The sequence below is a fragment of the Oncorhynchus masou genome, chromosome 31 (genome assembly GCF_036934945.1).
Source record: "Oncorhynchus masou masou isolate Uvic2021 chromosome 31, UVic_Omas_1.1, whole genome shotgun sequence".
NCBI lineage: Eukaryota > Metazoa > Chordata > Actinopteri > Salmoniformes > Salmonidae > Oncorhynchus > Oncorhynchus masou.
The window spans coordinates 26,039,070-26,059,505 of NC_088242.1; the positions used below are offsets into that span (position 1 = coordinate 26,039,070).

The following is a 20,436-nucleotide window of genomic DNA, read 5'->3' on the forward strand; positions in this document are numbered from 1 at the left end:
GTAACTCAGCAACTCCTTCAATGTCTTCTTGGTAAGGAACTTCAGTGTAAATTTGGCCTTGTGTTCTAGGTTATTGTCCTGCTGAAAGATGTATAAACCTGCCAGTGTCTGGTGGAAAGCAGAATGTTTTCAGATTGCAGAGCCCCACCTGTTTTGAGCCCCACCTGTTTAGCCACAATTATTTTGGCATTAATACGTGTCACATATCAGTTTGCAAACAATGTACAGGAAAAACAATATTGAGTTAATAAAGCCGCATACACACTTGGTGTAACGGCTTTCGTCTGGTGGAAGAGAAGCGGACCAAAATGCAGCGTGGTATTTCTGATACATGTTTAATGACGAATGAAAAACGAATAATACAAAAACAACAAACGGAACGTGAAAACCTATACAGCCTATCTGGTGACAACAAACACAGAGACAGGAACAATCACCCACCAAATACTCAAAGAATATGGCTGCCTAAATATGGTTCCCAATCAGAGACAACGATAATCACCTTACTCTGATTGAGAACCGCCTCAGGCAGCCATAGACTATGCTATACTCCCCCAAGACAAAACACACCACAAAAAACCCATGTCACACCCTGGCCTGACCAAATAAATGCAGACAAACACAATATACTTCGACCAGGGTGTGACACTTGGTCTCTTTTTTGCTTTCTTGAGTAAGACAGCTCCAAAATGCAGGTATTTCAGCCCAGCTCAGTGCTTTCTGTGGTGGTGTGGCAGCCAGCGGAAAATACAAAGCGTAGGGGTTTTGGTAATGTTCTCTATTTGCGCTGTGATTGGCTCAGTGTCGTGTCACTCGAGGGGACACGACATCAACGCAAGTTCTATAGGTAGAGCTCAACAATTCAAGCCACTTGGGTGCTGCCATAGAGTTATATTAGAAGGGCCCATCCCATGAAGGTTCAAGGTCATTGGCTACAGATAAAATGGCGTCAAATCACGTTATATCTACAGTAGCTTTGATTGGACTGATCAAGCCAGCAGTCATAATCATGAATCAAGTCGACAATCTCCTGGCAAATCCTTTCAATCCTTCTCATATGAAGAGAAATAATCAAGATAAATTATATATAAAATGTATCGGTGCTCGTCAGATATTGGACATAAACATTACACAACAAGTTGGAAATTGCAAATTGAACAATGAGTGGTTTGGAAGTAATCAGTGGCTAACTGCAAGCATTGTAAAGCAATCACTAGCCTGCCATTCAGTTGAGTGGGTGTTTGGTCCAAGTCTGGGTTTAAGGGTCTCTTTTCCAATCTTAAAAGGGATAAGCATTCAACATTGGCCTTGCTGTAAATCCAGCATGACTTCTGCCGCGCTCAAAACAACTGGAAACTCTAAACTGGGAAAGCTCAGACTTCAGTGGGTTCAAGACAACTGGGAACTCGGGAAAAAACGAGCTCCGACTGGGAAAATAAGTTTTGAACGGTCATCCAACTCAGAATTGCAAGTCGACAATTCATGCCGCTTCTATAGCTCAGACTTGAAGATTCCTGATTTGACCTTGTTTTTTTTTCTTCAGAATTCCCAGTTGTCTTGAAAGCACCATAAATCCAGATAATGCCAGAATGCCAGCCAAGTGGCGCAGTGGTCTAAGGCACTGCATCTCAGTGCACAAGGCATCACTACCGTCCCTGGTTTGAATCCAGGCTGTAACACATTTGGCTGTGATTGGGAGTCCCATAGGGCGGTGCACAATTGGCCCAGCGTCGTCCGGGGTAGGCCATCATTGTAAATAAGAATTTGTTCTTAACTTACTTGCCTAGTTAAATAAAGGTTAAATAAATAAAGGACTGTCCTGCCACCATCCTGTTCAAGTGAGCACAGCACAACAAGGTGAGTCCAAAATGCATTTTATGCTGCTGCATAAATTATGTAATATGCCAGGGAGATATGTATACTGTAGCTAAGAAAGTAATACTAAGTGTATGTTGTGTAGTAAGCTGTTAGTAGCCCATGTGCCTCACCCTAATAATTTGGTCTCTTTTCCCTCATCATTTAGCATACGCTTCTGACTTGGTGATACACATGTAGCCTATAGCCTGTTTTAGAGAAATGCTATCATCAAATATTGTAATAGTTTCATTGTCTGCTTATTTGCCCCCTTTATTTATCCTATGGTTCTGACTTGGTGTACAGGGAGAATACTGTAAGAATGGCCATGTTCTGAATTCTGTCGCTGTACATTTCAAAAGTGCTGAACAAATAGTTATATTGACAATGTCCATGTCCACATAAACCATGTCCTGTTGGGGACAGCTTTATGTAGGCCCTAACGGTTTGTGGGCACCGTTTGTCACTACTATAGTGCAATTCTTGTCTTGTTTAGTGTTGTGTTGTGTAGTGGCTTTGGGGAGTTTGCCCCACCAAGATTTAGAAATGCTAAAATCGCCGCTGAACCCATAACATGATGCAGACATTATTATGCTTGAAAAAATGTAGAGTGGCACTAAGTAAAGTGTTATATTGGATTTGCCCCAAACATAACACGTTGTATCAGGACAAACACTGAATTGCTTTGTGAAAATGTTTTGCAGTATTATTTTTGTGCCTTGTTGCAAAAAGGATGCATGTTTTGAAATATTTTTATTCTGTACAGCTGTCCTTCTTTTCACTCTGTCAATTAAGTTAGTAATGTGGAGTAACTACAATGTTGTTGATCCTTCCTCACAGCCATTAAACTCTGTAACTGTCTTAAAGTCACCATTGGCCTCATGGTGAAATCTCTGAGCTGTTTCCTTCCTCTACAGCAACTGAGTTAGTAAGGACGCCTGTATCTTTGTAGTGACTGGGTGTATTGATACGCAATCCAAAGTGTAATTAATAATATTCAATGTCTGCTTTTTTACACATCACAAGGGGTTGAATACCTTTTGACTCAAGACATTTCAACTTTTAATTTTAAATTAATTTGTTAACATGTTAAAAAACAAATTCCACTTTGACCTTATGGGGTATTGTGTGTAGGCCAGTGACCAAAAAATCTTAATTGAATGCATTTTAAATTCCGGCTGTAACACAACAAGATATGGATAAAGTCAAGGGGTGTGAATACTTTCTGATGGCACTGTAGATAGTGCTGCTGAGAACATGTTAAATGGCCTTGAATACTTACAACATAACCTTTGCTTCTTAACCTCTATTAGGCCTAATTAAAGTTATTAAAGCTAGAGTCCTTAATTGAAAGAATGACAAAGAATATTCCATGCCTCTGCTTTGGTAAAAAGCTAAGGGATTGGCCTGAAGAACCACTCATAGACAGAGCTATGGATGCAAGGACTGACCATCCATCATATCAACATTTTAGTTTTAACCATGTTTTGAGGCTATATAGTGTTTGTTAAGATTTACTTTTTTACAAACTTTGGAGTAAAACAGGCTTGTATGTTGGGTTCTTAAGGGGGACTTCAGTTGAACTAAGCTCATGAGGCATTTTTAAGTTATATTCTTCAAAAATCGATGGGTACATATTTGTAACGGTCGTCGTCGTCTGATGAGGAAGAATTGGGCCAAAGTGCAGCGTGGTAAGTGTTCATGACTTTTATTAAACCGAACACTGAAACAAAATAACAAAGTGCAAAACGAAACTGAAACAGTCCTGTCAGGTGCAGAACATTAAACAGAAAACAACTACCCACAAAACATAGGTGGGAAAAAGCTACCTAAGTATGGTTCCCAATCAGAGACAACGATAATCAGCTGTCCCTGATTGAGAACCATACCCGGCCAAAACAAAGAAATACAAAACATAGAAAAAAGAACATAGCATGCCCACCCCAAATCACATCCTGACCAAACCAAAATAGAGACATAAAAAGCTCTCTAAGGTCAGGGTGTGACAATATTATTAATTTATACGTCCAAAATTGATGTAGCAACAACAGATTGCCCCTTTAAGTAGGCAAGTAGGACAATTCAACACACTTGATATTGTTCTTTAGCAGCTATGCCTACTTACTAGGCTAATTATGAACACAATTTAATACCGCTGTGTTACGCTGATAAGCTAATCCTCGTCTTTCCATCATCAATGCTTCATCCACTACAATAACCACTAACACTATGGCTATTACTATACTCAGAAATGGGGATGTGTGCCAAAACATGTCACCACATTAAGAGGTGTTGGCGATATGAATACTCCCACCCTGAGACCACCCCAATATGACGGTCCTGCCTCTCCTGTCTGCACTTTTATCACGGCATGTATGATGCTCTGGCTGACCACTTAACAGAGCAGGTGTATGTGACACACAGAGAGCAGCAGGAGTCAGCTGAGCAACATGTCCGTGAAAGAGTCAAAGACAGAGCTCTTCACCGTGGCTGGGACTGACACTGTGGAGTCCGGGCCAGGTTCAGAGGTTTTCAACTCCAGAAAGATAGTTACCACCTTTGAGAGATATATCCAACCGTGCTTGGCTGAGGTGGTGGGATGCGCCCTTTTCATCTTCGTGGGATGCGGGTCTGTTATTGAGAATGCCGGCGTTCCGGGGAGCCTCCAGCCTGCTCTGGCTCATGGGCTGGCGCTGGTGATTGTTATCGCTGTGCTGGGAGAGATCAGGTGAGGACATGCTGACACGCATGTTAACATCTCCCTCCTCTAAGGTCAGAAAGTATTAGGATGTTTTTATGAATGATTTCAACTTTGGGCTAAAATAGAATTTTGTTCACATGAATTGAGATGTATAGCTGTAACACGTGTATGAATCTCTTTTATCAATGTTTTAAATTTTTTCAATGTGATTGTACACCTCCTAATTCTTTCGGAATCAAGCGGTGGCCACTTCAACCCAGCTGTGTCTGTGAGTGTGTGCATCAGTGGAGGACTGGACGTAATCCTACTGGGGCCATATATACTCTCCCAGATGGTGGGGGGAATGATTGGGGCTGGCTTGGCAAAGGTAATGGGGCTTTCACACCAAGTTTGTTTTTCAAACTCTGTAGCGATTAACCCCTAAATTTGGTTAGATTGGACAGGTGGGAACACTAACCGTACTGGGGTGTGCACTAAATAACCCACCGGGCACAAACTGGTTGAATCAATGTTGTTTCAACGCAATTTGTCAATGTATTGTGACACAGAATCTACGTGGAAAATACATTGGTTTTGAAAAAAGTAATCATTATAAACTGTTGTTTTCAGGATTCACATCTCCATCAAAACCAAAAATCTAAATTAAAGAATAGGAATAAATCAAACTTTAACATGCAATGAAATTTTGATTTGATTTTGTTCTGTTCTCTGGATTTTTGGTTGCGATGGAGACATGAATCCGTCATATCAGTTATTAATTTGTAGACAAACTGGAATTAAAGCCAGACTGAGTCAGTGGCACAGAAGGAACTATCCAAGCAGAAGATACATATCCTTTAAAATGTCGATACTTGGTTGTGTTGACAACCAAACATAATTCAATATCATTTTCGAAATACAATAAATAGCCAATTAACTTGTAAGCAAGTTAACAAATTATATGTTGTAATTCTCCAACTCAACCAAAAATAAAAGGTAAAGAATGGGATTAAGCCAGTGGCTCAGATGGAACTATCCATGCAGTAGATACATCTCCTTATAATGTTGATGTTTGGTTGTGTTGTCAACCAAACACAATTCAATATTACTTTTGTAATACAGTACAGTACCTTCAGAAAGTATTCACACTTTTTGACTTTTTTTTAATGACTACCTCGTCTCTGTACCCCACACATACAATTATCTGTAGTGTCCCTCAGTCGAGCAGTGAATTTCAAATACACAAGGGCACCTTTTGGTAGATGGGTAAAATGCCAAAATAAATGACATTGAATGCACTTTTGAGCATGATGAAGTTATTCATTACACTTTAGATGGTGTATCAATACACCCAGTCACTACAAAATGCAGGCGTCCTTCCTAACTCAGTTGCCGGAGAGGAAAGAAACCGCTCAGGGAATTCACCATGAGACCAATGGTGATTTTATACAGTTGCATAGTTTAATAATGGCTGTTATAGAAGAAAACGAATGGAGGATGGATCAACAACATTGTAATTACTCCACAATACTAACCTAAATGACAGAGTGAAAATAAGCAAGGCTCTACAAAATAAAAATACTCCAAAACATGCATCATTTTTGCAAAAATGAAAATAATTTGTCTACATGTGTCAAAGAAATATGTCCTGAATACAAATCGTTATATTTGGGGCAAATTCAACACAACACATCACTGAGTCCAACTCATCACTGAGTCCAAATCATATTTTCAAGCATGGTGTTGGCTGCATCATGTTATGGATGTGCTTGTCATTGGCAAGGACTAGGGTGATTTTTTTTAGGATAAAACGGAATAGAGCTAAGCACAGGGAGGAAAATCTGGTTCAGTCTGCTCTCCAAGAGATACTGGGAGACAAATTCCCCTTTCAGCCGGGCATTAACCTAAAACACAAGGCCAAATCTACACTGGAGTAGCTTACCAAGAAGACATTGAATGTTCCTGAGATATTTCTGTATTTAATTTTCAATACATTTGAAAAAATCTATTTAATCCATTTTTAATTCAGGCTGCAACATAGATTTTAGATGGTTGAAGGCATAGTGACAACTAACTTGTGTGCTGTCTTTTTGAGTGGGTGAATATAGGTTGGAATCTCATTGATCAACAACTCAACCAAATATTACCCAATTATCCACGTTAAAATGATGTGTGCCTTGTTGAAACGCACTGTGGTTCGCATAAAAGTATAGTCTCGGTCCCGATTCCATTGGTACCTTGGTGTAGTTTGCTGCAAATGAGAATGCAGTCCGGACCAAACACAGGAAAAGAACCAGAGGCGTGCAGTAAGCTATTGGTTGTTTGACTGTAACAAGCTGACTACACCACTCGCGTTGCAAAATACATTTTGAAATCTAAATTATTCAATTATTGCACCCACACTGCTCGCGCGCGCCAATGAGCATCTGCATTGCCAAGGGCTACAATAGAAGTCAGTTCTATTAGTGACGCAGATTGCGCTGCAAGTCCTGCCTCTCCCATCTCCTCATTGGTTTATAGAAGAAGGTACCCACGTGCCATCACCTCATTGGTTATACCCACGTGGGTGATTGAAAGACGAACGAGGTCAGTGGCGGTAATGCACTTAATTAATGAAAGTTGCCAACTGCAATAAATCAAATCAAATCAATCAAGAGAAGAAAAAGCCTAGAAGGAGGAGAGATGACTAGAAACGATTCGGTTGACCATTTTATGTGTGGATTCATTGTCAGAGTAGAGGACTTTGCGCATTTCAGGTTAAATAACAAATCAATGTTTATATCCCAGGACAAATTAGCTAGAAACAGAAAGCTAGCTAAACAGGACAAATTTGCTAGCAAGTGCAAGTGTTTAAATGTTTAATGTTTTTCGACCTGTCCCCAAATTAATGTAATTGGTTCAGAGTTTGTTTTGATATTTTAACCTGCATGTCGTGATTGCTTTTGGTGTGGTGGAACAAAATACATTTATGCATGATGGCGGACGTGCGCAGCCGGTTTGGGTTTCTTGTAAGCATGCATGCAATATCCTAACTTCCCACTGGGCACACACTGGTTGACTCAAAGTTGTTTCCACATCATTTGGCTGAAATTACTTTGAACCAACGTGGAATGGACATTGAATTGACGTCTGTGCTCAGTGGGTTGATACACTAAATGGCCAAATGTATGTTGACTTGCCTTCAAATTAGTGGATTTGGCTATTTCAGCCACACCCGTTGCTGACAAGTGTATAAAATCGAGCACACAGACATGCAATCTCCATAGACAAACATTGGCAGTAGAATGGCTCGCACTGAAGATCTCAGTGACTTTCAACGTGGCACTGTCATTTCTAAAAATCAGTTAGCCAAATTTCTGCCCTGCTAGAGCTGCCCCGTCAACTGTAAGTGCTGTTATTGTGGAAACGTGGAAACGTCAAAGAGCAACAACGGATCAGCCGCGAACTGGTAGTGGACTCTGGAGCAGTGACAAATGCGTTCTCTGGAGTAATGAATCACACTTCATGGTTCAGGCTAGGCCCCTTAGTTCCAGTGAAGGGAAATCTTAACGCTACAGCATACAATGACATTCTAAACAATTTGTGTGTTTCCAACTTTATGGCAAAAGTTTGGGGAATGCCATTTCCTGTCTCATCATGACAATGCCCTTGTGTACAAATTGAGGTCCATACACAAATGGTTTGTCGAGATCGGTGTGGAAGAACTTGACTGGCACAGAGCCCTGACCTCAACTCCAATTGGAATGCCGACTGCGAGCCAGGCCTAATCGCCCCCAACGTCATTGCCCGACCTCACTAATGCTCTTGTCGGTGAATGGAAGCAAGTCCCTGCAGCAATGTTCTAACATCTAGTAGAAAGCCTTCCCAGAAGACAGGAGGCTGTTATAGCAGCAAAGTGGGGACCAACTCCATATTAATGCCCATGATTTTGGAATGAGATGTTCGGTGAGCAGGTGTCCACATACTTTTGAAGTGTACCTCTGAAACATTTTGTTAGTATCTGTGCAAATCCCCCCCCCCCACCCCCCAGCCAGCAAAATAAATTCAGGACCCCCACCCCAAAACATCTTCCTCTGGTATGGCCTATGATGCTAATTTCCACATGGCTTATCCTGGCAACAATTTAGAAATCAGTTTGAAATAGTCTAGCTATAGCTCTTCCTTTCCTCTTTTCAACAATATAAATGAATTGTTCAAGGATAGCCTACTCCTACGATTCAAACAATTAAAACATCAAGACATGTATGTTTTACTTTCAGCTCATGTAAAAACACAGAATCCCTGCTCCTCAATATTTAGATATGCTAATATGAATTGACCAGATGACCTCTTGCAAATAAGTCGTACACATTCATTCTAAAATGACTAGGTTACAGGCCACCCTCTCGATTGGAATAATAGGCTATGTTAGTACCAACCAATGATAAGAGAACCAGCCCCAGTCTCCCCTATTCACTGCACTTGGCAGGTATTATAGAGCAGCTATCGCTCATTTTACAAAGCAAATGCAATATGAAGATTGGGACAGAAAAGTGTTGCTCCATATGATCATAGATGTATTTAACGTGAGCATTTCTGTCCAATAAACAAATGACTTGCATCACACATAGTTTTGTATAGCCTACATATTTTAGTTTGTTCGACATTTGGCAATGTGAAACCAACTGGACCAAATGACCAAAACACAATGTAGCAAATAATCAAACTCTGATTCGAACGATAGCAAACAAACATGTTTTGAGAAACAGTCTCCATGTGCTGTTTTCTTGGAATAAAACATGTGAATGATGTACATCTTTGTTCAGCTTGGATATTAAAATAGGCCTAATCATTTTTTCAAAAGCATTTGGATCTATGAAGAAACAAAAGACCTTCCGATTGTGTTTAATAAAAGGAAATATAACCCAATGTAATCGTACAGATGTTGTGATATTTCTCAGGCAGCATCCTCCACCATCAGCTATACCAGTGCAGCAGGGGGAGTGTTCAACGTGGTTAAAACCAGCGGAGTGATCGGCAGTGCCACCGTAGCAGAGATAGTCATGACCCTCTTCCTGTCCCTAGTGGTCTGTATGGGGGCTGTGAACGGCAGGACCCGTACACCACTGGCCCCACTCTGCATCGGGCTCACTGTGACTGCTAACATACTGGCTGGGTAAGGGCTGAGGAAGATCTATGGAGACCCATGAATGTCAATAGATACAGATTGTTTGGAAACACCTGAGGCCTACAGTATGTAATGCATTGTCATGATAGATGGTTTAGATTTAGATTTAATAGGATCACCGTTAGCTGACGCCAATGGTGACAGTTAATCTTAATGGGGTCCGACATATAACGAAAAATACATTACAGACAAAAGACTTTACAATTTGCATACATTTAAAGCATTAACATGTGTCGTGTGTTGGACTAGTAACCGGAAGGTTGTGAGTTCAAACCCCTGAGCTGACTAGGTACAAATCTGTCGTTCTGCCCCTGAACAGGCAGTTAACCCACTGTTCCCAGGCCGTCATTGAAAATAAGAATGTGTTCTTAACTGACTTGCCTGATTAAATAAAGGTTAAAATAAATTTTAAAAAAGCTCTTTCTTTGCAGCACTTAAAAGAAATGACTGGACAATAATCAAGAAAATATCAAAATAGAGCTTATTACTTACATACCTCTCCCTATCTTTACAACCATTGAATCTACAGTATATGTTTTGACAATGCCAGTTTACAATCTAAGGTAACAGAAAGTAATTTAGTCTCCTAAACTTTTTCAACAGCCACACCATTCATTACCAGATTCAGCTAAGGTTAAGAACTTAGGGAATGATTTGTAACAAATACAATGCTCTTAGAGATTTTAGAGATGTCGAGGACCAGTTTATTACTGGCCACACATTCCAAAACAGACTGCAACTCTTTGTTAAGGGTTTCAGTGACTTCATTAGCTTTGGTTGCTGATGCATATATAGTTGAATCATCAGCATACAAGGACACACATGCTTTATTCAATGTCAGTGGCAGGTCATTGGTAAAAATAGAAAAGAGTAGAGGGCCTAGAGCACTGCCCAGTAGTACACCACACTTTACATGTTTGACATTAGAGAAGCTTCCATTAAAGATAACCCTTTGAGTTCTATTAGATAGATAGCTCTGAATCCGCGATATGGCAGATTTGAAAAATCCATAGCACACAAGTTTTCTCAACAACAGGTTATGATCAATAATATCAAATGCTGTACAGGGATCTAACAGTACAGCTTCCACAATCTTCTTATTATCAATTTCTTTCAACCAATCATTAGTCATTTGTGTCAGTGCAGTACATGCTGAGTGCTTTTCTCTATAAGCATGCTGAAAGTCTGTTGTTAATTTGTTTACAAAGAAGTAGTATTGTATTTGGTCAAACACCTTTTTTTCCAACAGTTTGCTAAGAGCTGACAGCAAGCGGATAGGTATGCTGTTAGAACCAGTAAAGGCCGGTTTACCACTATTGGGTAGCTGAATGACTTTGGCTTCACTCCAGACCTGAGGACAAAGACTTTCCTCTAGGTTCAGATTAAAGATATGACAGATGGGAGAGGCTCTCAAGTCAGCTACCATCCTCAGTAGCTTTCCATCTGTTGGCAATGCCAGGAGGTTTGTCATTATTTATCGACAACAATAATTTTTCCTCCTTTCCAACACTAAATTTGCAACATCAAATGGTTTGGTGATGAATGGTGTTTTGAAATGACAAGTGTTCGCAGCAGAACAGTTTCGATACTATTTCTGCTGTGCTATTTGTTGTTATCGACAACAATAAGAAATGTCACAGCAGAAACAGAGAGCATTGCCATTGACATCACTGCCTGCCTGATAATGATTAATTATATGAATACATTAATTGATCTAATGTAATGCATAGTTCTATCAATATAGTAACCAGATGTGTTTGTCCCATTGGTCTTTCAGAGGGTCAGCATCTGGAGGGTGTATGAACCCAGCGCGGGCGTTTGGCCCTGCAGTGGTAGCTAACTACTGGGAGTACCACTGGATCTACTGGGTGGGACCGATGGCAGGGGCCCTTATCACTGGCAGCTTGGTCAGGTAGGATACAGAACGCCCAGCTTTCATTACCCATTTATAGATTGTATTACCCTTAGGCCATAGATTATTGCCTAAAATAGGCACTAAAATGGCACTGCATTTCCATACGGTTTCAGCATGTTATAGTCATACTGTATTCAGTCACTAGGAGAATATTTCTTTATCGCATTGTAATGAATGTATTGTTTACTATTATTTAGTTCAGATTTGTGTACACAGGTTGTTGTTGGGAGACCAGAAAACTCGCCTTGTTCTGAAGTGAATGTGCCACCTCGGATCAATGGGAGCCTTTTTCACAATGTGTTTGCCATGCTTTTTTTTTCAAAAACAATGTCATTGTCTTCCCAAGTATTGTATTGCCCTCTATAGCTTGCAGAACCTTTGCAGTTCCCATCTTGTCATACACATCTTATTGTATTGAACTGTAGTGAACTATAAAACAAAAACTGTTTGCATAAATACATTACATTCAAACCTATGATCACTTCTGGCCATTCAGTCCATCAATCATTGTTGATATGTTTGGTTCAAAGTTCTTAAATGGAAAACATTAATAGTTTATGACTATTTTATTACATGATAGGTGGTGTAATAACTTCCAGAACTCAACAGAGGCATTGAACTCACTGACCAAATTTGATCAAGTCACACTTCAGCTTGCATGCATATATATGTATCATTTATTGACAATAAATGCATCCCTGTCTATGACAGTGTCTCTAATGTAAAATATGTCGATATAGAAAGCATTGTGAGTAGGTGACCTTGTCAATGTCCTCCCATTTAACTTTCAGATTGTGACATAGTGAACTTTATCAAGACACTTCTAACCTCTGGTAGCCTTAGCCAACTTCGCAACTGAAGTTTACCCTTATGGAGTTGCAAGACATGAACATGACGTTGCCTCCCCCTCATGCTGTCTTGTAAAGCTGTTGGGCACACTTCAGGCTAAGAAGTCCTTTGTTGAACTGGTATGAACTGCCTCTATCAGAATGAGGTCAAGGAGCAGAATAAAATATGTCTAGAAATTGCCCTGCTAAGGTTTATGGTCAGTGGGTCAAACAATGAGGCAATATCAATATAGACCGCCAGTGATTATAAATTGTCAAGACACTATCATAAGTCGCTCACTTGTATCTCAGACACTTCAACTAGACAGTCAGACGGACAGTCAGATTTACTCTTGAGGTCCGGACAGACACAATGGGAGTTGAGAAAATGGAGCTGGATGAGGGACACTCGACTCTGATGAGTGGCACCAAGAATCCTCCCCCGGTTCGGCCTCCCAACACGTTTGAGCGCATCATCCAACCCTGCCTGGCAGAGGTGGTGGGAACCATGTTCTTTGTCTTCATCGGGTGTGTGTCGGTCATTGAGAACGTTGAGTCTGCAGGCAGGGTACAGCCGGCGCTGGTCCATGGCCTGGCTGTGGCTGTCATGGTGGCATGCATGGATCAGATCAGGTAGGACTCACCTGTACTGCTCTGGTTGATCTTAATTGTGTGATACATTTACATTTACATTTAAGTCATTTAGCAGACGCTCTTATCCAGAGCGACTTCTTACCTTACCTGGCTTTTTCATGCAACTTAAAGCTTTGCTTGCAGCAAGCTAATGGTCTACTGTGCAGATAACTATTTCTTATTTTCTCAAGATATAAATTGGAATAAAATCTATTTTGGATAAAAAATTATCTGAAAAAATATATGTATGAAAAATAGTTTGTTATAGAAGCAAATCATTTTATACAATTGAATTTGAATAATTATATCAGTGTGTAGACTTTTTAAATGCAGCTTACTAGATCCTTCTCTTCCTGCAGTGGATCCCATTTCAACCCTCCCTTCACCATTGCCATCTACCTGTGTGGCGGCATGAAACTGTTCATGGTTGTCCCATACCTTATCAGCCAGTTATTAGGAGGGATGCTGGGAGCTGCCATGTCAAAGGTCAGTTGAGTTATTAATGTTCACCTGCGGTAACCTCTAATGAACAGGTTCAGTGGTACAAATGGGGAACAGCTTCTAATTCTATAGTGGAAAATGTCATCTCTTCCACGAGCCGGCTCTCATTGAGCCTGGGGACAAAATCAGGGAAAGGCATTCTTATAAAGTTAAGAAAATCAATCAATCAATTATTTATATAGGCCTAGAGCTTTTATGAATACATTTGTCACTAATGTGAAGTGGTGTACTGCTGTGCTTACCTCCTGCAATATGCAGGTCAGCAGTTGACTGATGTATACTGTCCCTCAGATGATGACATCAAAGGAGAACTATGCCAACGCCACCGGAGCGGCATTTACTATCCTCCAATCAGAGGACCAGCTGGCTGGAGCCATATTTGGAGAGATCGCCATGACGTGCCTGGTTACCATGGTAGTATTGCTAGGGGCGGTCAATGCAAAGAGTAAAAGCCCAATGGTGCCTTTCCTGGTAGGCTGTACTGTCATCATCAACATTCTGGCAGGGTGAGTTGAGAAAATATTTATTGAATTGTACAATATTTAAGAATCCAATATTACCTTTTTAAGCCTGCCCTAAGAATTCTAGACTATTGCAATACCCACATGCTCAAAATTCACCAATAGTCAGTTTCAGACATATTGCCAAGTTTGTATCATGTGCCAGATAATATCCCCTTTACCAAACAGCATCTCTGATTGCTCTAAAGTTGGCGTTGACTGTTATCCTAGATATTAGTACTTAAGCACTTAACCTGTCTGTGTGCTGGTGCAGGGGGGATGTGTCTGGGACCTGTCTGAACCCAGCCAGGGCTCTGGGGCCAGCGATAATGGCCAACTACTGGACCTACCATTGGGTTTACTGGGCTGGTCCTATCGCAGGAGGTCTACTGGCAGCAGGACTAGTGAGGTGAGAGACAGTAGATAGGCCATCACATAAAATATGTTCAAACCTGTAATGTGTTTTTTTTTTTTTTCAAATTCCATACATTTACATTTACGAAAATATATACATCCTTCTACAATGTACTTGATATCCTGCGTACTATAGATCAAATTTTGCAGTAGCAAGTTGACTTTGTAAAGGTAAAAAGTTTAATACAGAGCTTTCTGGATACAGGTGGTTATGTAAAACTGCAAAGGCTACTAGTACCAAGGGCTAAAAGACCAAGGCCAATAGCATGGTGGCTAAAGAGCAAATGGCCAAAAGGCAAAATATTCTTCTGAGTCTCAAGACTTTATAATCATTCTGAATTCATCAAAAATAGGTGCCTTCCGAAAGTATTCACACCACTTGACTTCCACACTTTGTTATGAAACGCCCTGAATTTAAAATGGATTAACTTGAGATTTTATACTACTGGCCTACACACAGTACCCCATAATGTCAAAGTGGAATTATGTTTTGACACATTTTTCCAAATTAATTAAACATGAAAAGCTGAAACGTCTCGTGCCAAACCTTTTTTATGGCAAGCCTAAATAAGTTTAGGAGTACACGTTTGCTTTACAAGTCACATAATAAGTTGCATGGACTCACTCTTTGTGCAAATATAGTGTTTAACACAATGTTTTTATGACTACCTCATCTCTGTACCCCACACATACAGTACAATTACCTGTAAGGTCCCTCAATCGAGCAGTGAATTTCAAACACAGATTCAACCACAAACACCAGGGATGTTTTCTAATGCCTGCAAAGGGCATCTGTTAGTACCTGAATAACAAATATACATGCGTCCTTTCTAACTCATTTGCTGGAGAGGAAGGAAACCACTCAGGGATTTCACCATGAGACCAATGGTGACTTTAAAACAGTTTCAGAATTGAATGGCTGTGATAGGAGAAAACTGAGGATAGTTCAACAACATTGTAGTTACTCCACAATACAAACCAAAATGACAGAGTGAAAAGAAGGAAGCCTGTACAGAATTTAAAAAATCCAAAATGTGTGTCTTGTTTGCAATCAGACATGATTGTAAAACTGCCAATAATTTGCCAAATAAATTAACTTCATGTCCTGAATACAAAGTGTTATGTTTGGTGCAAATCCAACACAACACATCACTGAGTTCCACTCTTCATATTTTCAAGCATGGTGGTGGCTGCACCCTGTTATGGGTATGCTTGTCATTGGCAAGGACTAGGGAGTTTTTTTTTAAATAAAAAGAAACGGGATAGAGCTAAGCACAGGCAAAACCCTAGAGGAAAACCTTCTTAAGTCTGCTGTCTAGCAATGATCAACAACCAACTTGACAGAGATTGAAGAATTTAAAAAATAACTATGTGCAAATATTGTACAATCCAGGTGTGCAAACCTCTTATAGACTTACAAAGAAAGACTCACAGCTGAAGTCACTGCCAAAGGTGCTTCTACAAAGTATTGACTCATGGGTGTGAATACTTATGTAAATTAGTTATTTCTGCATTTAGATTTCAATAAATTTGAGCAAGTTCAAGGTTGGATTGTCAGTTCCTGAGGCCCAGAATTCTGTCCTGACATCTGTGTCAACGGGATTTATGGATTAAACACTTTTGTACATGAGATGGTTTTAAGTTATGTGTAAGCAATTAGGCAAGCTATTCATATTAGGCAGACTAATCATATTAAGCAAAAATATGTGAGTATGTTGTTGTCGTCGATCTTGGTCATTGTCTTGGCATCCTGGCCGCCCCCCAAAATACCTTATGTTGCTAGTGTGATATCTTTATCAGTGTCTAGTTTCTGTTGTGATTTTGAGTAAAATACCCACTTTTCTTTTCCAGACTTGTGCTTGGAGATGAGAAGACACGAGTCATCATGAAGTGACATCCTACTCTACATGTCCTATGCAAGTCACTTACTTCCTACTTTTTGTCATATTATAAAGCTTTTTTTCTAAGAAACATGAATTTAGACTGGAATTTCTGTTTAATTTGAAAGACTATGAATCTGGTTTGTAAATGTCAGCGGATAGGAGATGTCATATTGTACTAATATAACTCTTATTGTACTCTCTGATTATTCCAGTTTGCTTTCGCGCTCTTCCTTTAAATTTAAATTAAAAGCCCTCTAAAGATGATTGTAACTGCACGCTGACTTGCCGTGCTGCAAAAGCGCCCCCCCCCCGTTGGGCATGATCCAACTGGTCCATTTGTTGTTTCATTTTGTATTTCTGGATGTATTGGTCTCTGGCAACAACACAAAACCAGCACTAATAGCATTGTGCAGATCGGACCATATGGCGTTGTCCGCTGTGTTGGTGCTTTAATAGCAGCACCCCACGTCAAACTTCACCTGGCGCCTGGGTTGCGCTGTTTCAGCTGCTGAAATTGACCTCTCTTTTAATGACGCATTATAGACCTACTACATTATTGGGCTTACTTAGCATTCATCACCACCAATGTACACCCAAATAAAGCATATAAATATGCTTACTTACATGTTTGATTGCGTATATGATTTGCTTCATGAAAAATATTGCGATATTTTCGTTATTTCTCTATTTTTGTTTGCTTCGAAGTAGGTCTAGCAAGAGGCGCACTTTTGAATAGAGTTCAATATCATATAGTTTAATTTACTGGTAGACCTAAAGCTATTCATCATAAAACAATTTCGGTATATTCTCACTTCGACTTTTCTTAGCTCATCAAGCCTTCTCATCAAACAACATTAACAAAGTTAAAAGAAACCAACAAAACGTGTTGTTTTTTATGCTGTTGCGACTGGACAGAGACATCTCTCCAGCCAATCCTAGTCGAGAGAATGGAGGGAAGGGGCTTGTAGTGGTACCACCTGCCCAGAGCGGACACGACCAAGGACAATAACTTCTGGAAAGATGCTCAGGGAGGATGGGAAGTTGTTGCACATCCTCCCAGCGACTACCACGGTCAGAACATCAGTCAGCAGCTAGGGTACAAGAACGTTGCCAGCCAGTATGGCAATAGAATATTTAGAACGAACGACTGGGTCGCCTCCATAGATACAGAACAAAAAGACTGAATGACTGGATCACGTTTCTGGCAACCGAACCGATAGAAGGAACGACCAGAAGTCTTGGGTAGCAGTATATGATTATAAATAATCATATATAATAATACAAAATACATATTTAAATACATATAGTAAATTGTTTAATACAATATAGCAACCCCTTGTGTTTAGTTCAAACGGCTATATGGTTGATGTTCTGGCTCAGTATGACCTATACAGTAGCCTAAGTACAGTAAGTAGGCTACAGTAAATACAGTAAGTACAGTAAACGTACAGTTACTCATCAAAATGTTGATAAGAATAGCCTACATCAAAAACAGACAGGCTTTTATTTCATTCTTCTATTGTAAGGCAACCAAATGTGATAAATCGAAAAAATGACATGTATAAAAAATGAAATGTTTGTTATCTATTATTTTTATCTAAATACTTTTTTGTTATTTGAATCATTATTAATAAAATATATATATATATATATGTTAATCTGAAGGTTTCCACTCATGAAATACAGAAGTCTATGCTAAATCTATTTTAATCATTCAGAAATATTCTTTATTGTGGTAATTTTCATTACATTTAATTCATTTATCTCAGTGTATTTGTTAGTTTCTTAAATTGTTGAAGTGACTCCATTACAATTTCACATGAGCTTCAATTCGTGTTGTTTGCTTGGCATTTCACACTTCTTTCGCAGATATATTTCCTGACATCTTCTTAGTAGGCCTATATTTGAGAAACTGGGAGGTTGCGGCTGTTGGCCTATTCATGTAGGCCTAGCACAAAAGATGTCTACAACAGAATAGTTTTACAAGTCACGTTGATCTACTACAGTCCTAGTGAATGAGGTATAAATGCCCCCTCTAAATTATTATGTAAAGCGCTTTGAGCATTCGAAAAGCACCCAGCATGCACTACCAATCGAATTTTTGTTATTAGTATAGCATAGCTATTAATATTGATTATAAGTCATTTTGCGATCATTTCAATTTATTGGGATAATTAGTATTGTAATGTAATAGTGTCATTCATAACATTTTTTGCTATTTAAAAAAAATGAAATTAGTAGAAAGTATTTGCTTTATAGTTTGACTCCAAATTTTTAACTCTCTTATTGTATAGCTAGCTAACTCACAAACATCCTTTTTTTTTTTTACAAAAGTACGAAGAAAGACCATAGAAACTTTCGATTTCATTGATTGCACTTTTTATTTCTCAGTAGAAGACCTTTTATTTCCACACTGAGGACCACATCGGGTGTGAGTGCTGGCGTGTTGGTGTGTGTTGGTGCTGATTGGTCCTTTAGCGGTACTTCTCGGCCAGAGCCAGGGCCAACAGGGCGAGGAACTTGTCCACCGCAACATGGATCTGAGGGGTGAACTCCTCGGCGAACAGCATGGACAAGACCACCATGATGCAGTGGGACAGAATCTGACGAGGGACAAAGAGAGCAAAGAGTCCGTTTGATTTTACTTAGAAAAGTGCAATGACAGCTTCTGCAAACGTTATAGGTAGGGGTGAACTCCTCGGCGAACAGCATGGACAAGACCACCATGATGCAGTGGGACAGAATCTGACGAGGGACAAAGAGAGCAAAGAGTCCGTTTGATTTTACTTAGAAAAGTGCAATGACAGCTTCTGCAAACGTTATAGGTAGGCTAATACATGACCCATACGCCTATAGTTATATATTTTACTAGGCAAGTCACTTAAGAACAAATTCTTATTTACAATGACGGCCTAGGAACAGTGGGTTAACTGCCTGTTCAGGGGCAGAACGACAGATTTGTACCTTGTCAGCTCGGGGGTTTGAGCTTGCCACCTTCCGGTTACTAGTCCAACGCGCTAACCACTAGTCTACCCTGCCGCCCCTTATATTGGCTATAGTTCGTGAAAATTACCTTGAAGTTGACGGGGTCAACTCGAAGTACGAAGGCGTGCAGCTCGCTCAGGTTCAGAAGACCACCGGCCAGGTCATCGATCTTGCTCACCGCCTCGTACACGCCACCCATGACCGTGATGCCGTGCTTCCTAACCGGAGCGCCGTTAGGGCTCAGGTCCTTCCAGTGGGCGAAGTAAGACTTGGTCTGGGGGTACACCACGATCAACCTGCATGGAGGAAGGAGAGAAATGATTGCTTAGGGTATGTGGTAATTGTTCTGTCGAGCATAACAATACTCAGTACCAATAACACTCTGTATCTGACAAGTATCAGTCATGCAGTCAATTTCAGGAACTGGTTTGTATTTTTTAAAATTCATATAGGCCTGTTAGATCATATTCTATTAGAATTGTTTAATACAATAATGTCTAATACAATTTCCATAAATCGAACGAGTTGAGATAGACTCCACCCCGTTGTAGCCAAACTGATGATAAAGTATCTCCATCTTTACCTGGCGAGAGCCTCGGCGCCGATCTCGTCCGACCTGCTGGAGACTTTCGCAAAGAAGTCCTTGACGATTACTTTTTCCTTCGCTGACAGGCTCATTTTGGCAAGAGGTTCTGCTGTACCACACAAGATATTCAGAGGATGAATGAAGCTTTAGAAGGGTCTGGAGTTAGACGGATCCCGACACCTATTTTATGGCCCAAGACACACATGTCACCAAACCCCACCTCTACTCGTTTTCTATTGGCTATGATGAGATAATTGAGTAAAATGATAGAGTGAGATGGAGCATCAGTTCTGTGAATTTAGGGTGTTGTCTTGCCTTATCGCTTTAGGCTATGTATGGTAACACAGCACATCCTTACGCGTTTGACATAGACACATAGGAGTAACCAAGTTCATTGCTATGCGTTGCCGCTCTATCTATTACAGCTAAATATAGCTTAGACACACTTCTCCAAAAATATATTCTACTTTTTTGAAAATAGGGACTTTGAT

The 20,436-nt window shown here is 40.1% G+C and overlaps 3 protein-coding genes across 3 annotated transcripts; 2 read left to right on the forward strand and 1 right to left on the reverse strand.

Annotated features, from left to right (window-relative positions):
- The first annotated feature begins 4,216 nt into the window (after positions 1 to 4,216).
- On the forward strand, positions 4,217 to 12,324 carry aqp8a.1 (aquaporin 8a, tandem duplicate 1). Its single transcript, XM_064950502.1, has 5 exons — positions 4,217 to 4,582; positions 4,796 to 4,922; positions 9,475 to 9,689; positions 11,479 to 11,613; positions 11,833 to 12,324. Exons 1-5 carry the CDS (start codon positions 4,305 to 4,307, stop codon positions 11,873 to 11,875), a joined length of 798 nt encoding a protein of 265 aa, XP_064806574.1. The 5' UTR covers positions 4,217 to 4,304; the 3' UTR covers positions 11,876 to 12,324.
- A 120-nt stretch (positions 12,325 to 12,444) lies between these two features.
- aqp8a.2 (aquaporin 8a, tandem duplicate 2) lies at positions 12,445 to 16,997 on the forward strand. Its single transcript, XM_064950503.1, has 5 exons — positions 12,445 to 13,076; positions 13,436 to 13,562; positions 13,869 to 14,083; positions 14,352 to 14,486; positions 16,343 to 16,997. Exons 1-5 carry the CDS (start codon positions 12,817 to 12,819, stop codon positions 16,383 to 16,385), a joined length of 780 nt encoding a protein of 259 aa, XP_064806575.1. The 5' UTR covers positions 12,445 to 12,816; the 3' UTR covers positions 16,386 to 16,997.
- Positions 16,998 to 18,736: 1,739 nt separating this feature from the next.
- Positions 18,737 to 20,107, reverse strand: LOC135523679 (hemoglobin subunit alpha-2-like). The gene is made up of 3 exons (XM_064950504.1): positions 19,943 to 20,107; positions 19,448 to 19,655; positions 18,737 to 18,977 (listed from the first exon to the last, which is right to left on the reverse strand). Exons 1-3 carry the CDS (start codon positions 20,035 to 20,037, stop codon positions 18,849 to 18,851), a joined length of 432 nt encoding a protein of 143 aa, XP_064806576.1. The 5' UTR covers positions 20,038 to 20,107; the 3' UTR covers positions 18,737 to 18,848.
- Positions 20,108 to 20,436: the final 329 nt, after the last annotated feature.

Excerpts from the sequence above, each read along its gene's own strand:
- aqp8a.2 (XM_064950503.1), top strand. The coding sequence starts at position 12,817 with ATGGGAGTTGAGAAAATGGAGCTGGATGAGGGACACTCGACTCTGATG. Across the intron at positions 13,563-13,868 it reads TGGGAGCTGCCATGTCAAAG|ATGATGACATCAAAGGAGAA; the intron begins GTCAGTTGAGTT and ends ACTGTCCCTCAG. Across the intron at positions 14,084-14,351 it reads ATCATCAACATTCTGGCAGG|GGGGGATGTGTCTGGGACCT; the intron begins GTGAGTTGAGAA and ends GTGCTGGTGCAG.
- aqp8a.1 (XM_064950502.1), top strand. The coding sequence starts at position 4,305 with ATGTCCGTGAAAGAGTCAAAGACAGAGCTCTTCACCGTGGCTGGGACT. Across the intron at positions 4,583-4,795 it reads GCTGTGCTGGGAGAGATCAG|CGGTGGCCACTTCAACCCAG; the intron begins GTGAGGACATGC and ends TTCGGAATCAAG. Across the intron at positions 4,923-9,474 it reads TTGGGGCTGGCTTGGCAAAG|GCAGCATCCTCCACCATCAG; the intron begins GTAATGGGGCTT and ends GATATTTCTCAG.
- LOC135523679 (XM_064950504.1), bottom strand. The coding sequence starts at position 20,037 with ATGAGCCTGTCAGCGAAGGAAAAAGTAATCGTCAAGGACTTCTTTGCG. Across the intron at positions 19,656-19,942 it reads GGCGCCGAGGCTCTCGCCAG|GTTGATCGTGGTGTACCCCC; the intron begins GTAAAGATGGAG and ends TCCTCCATGCAG. Across the intron at positions 18,978-19,447 it reads TTGACCCCGTCAACTTCAAG|ATTCTGTCCCACTGCATCAT; the intron begins GTAATTTTCACG and ends GTCCCTCGTCAG.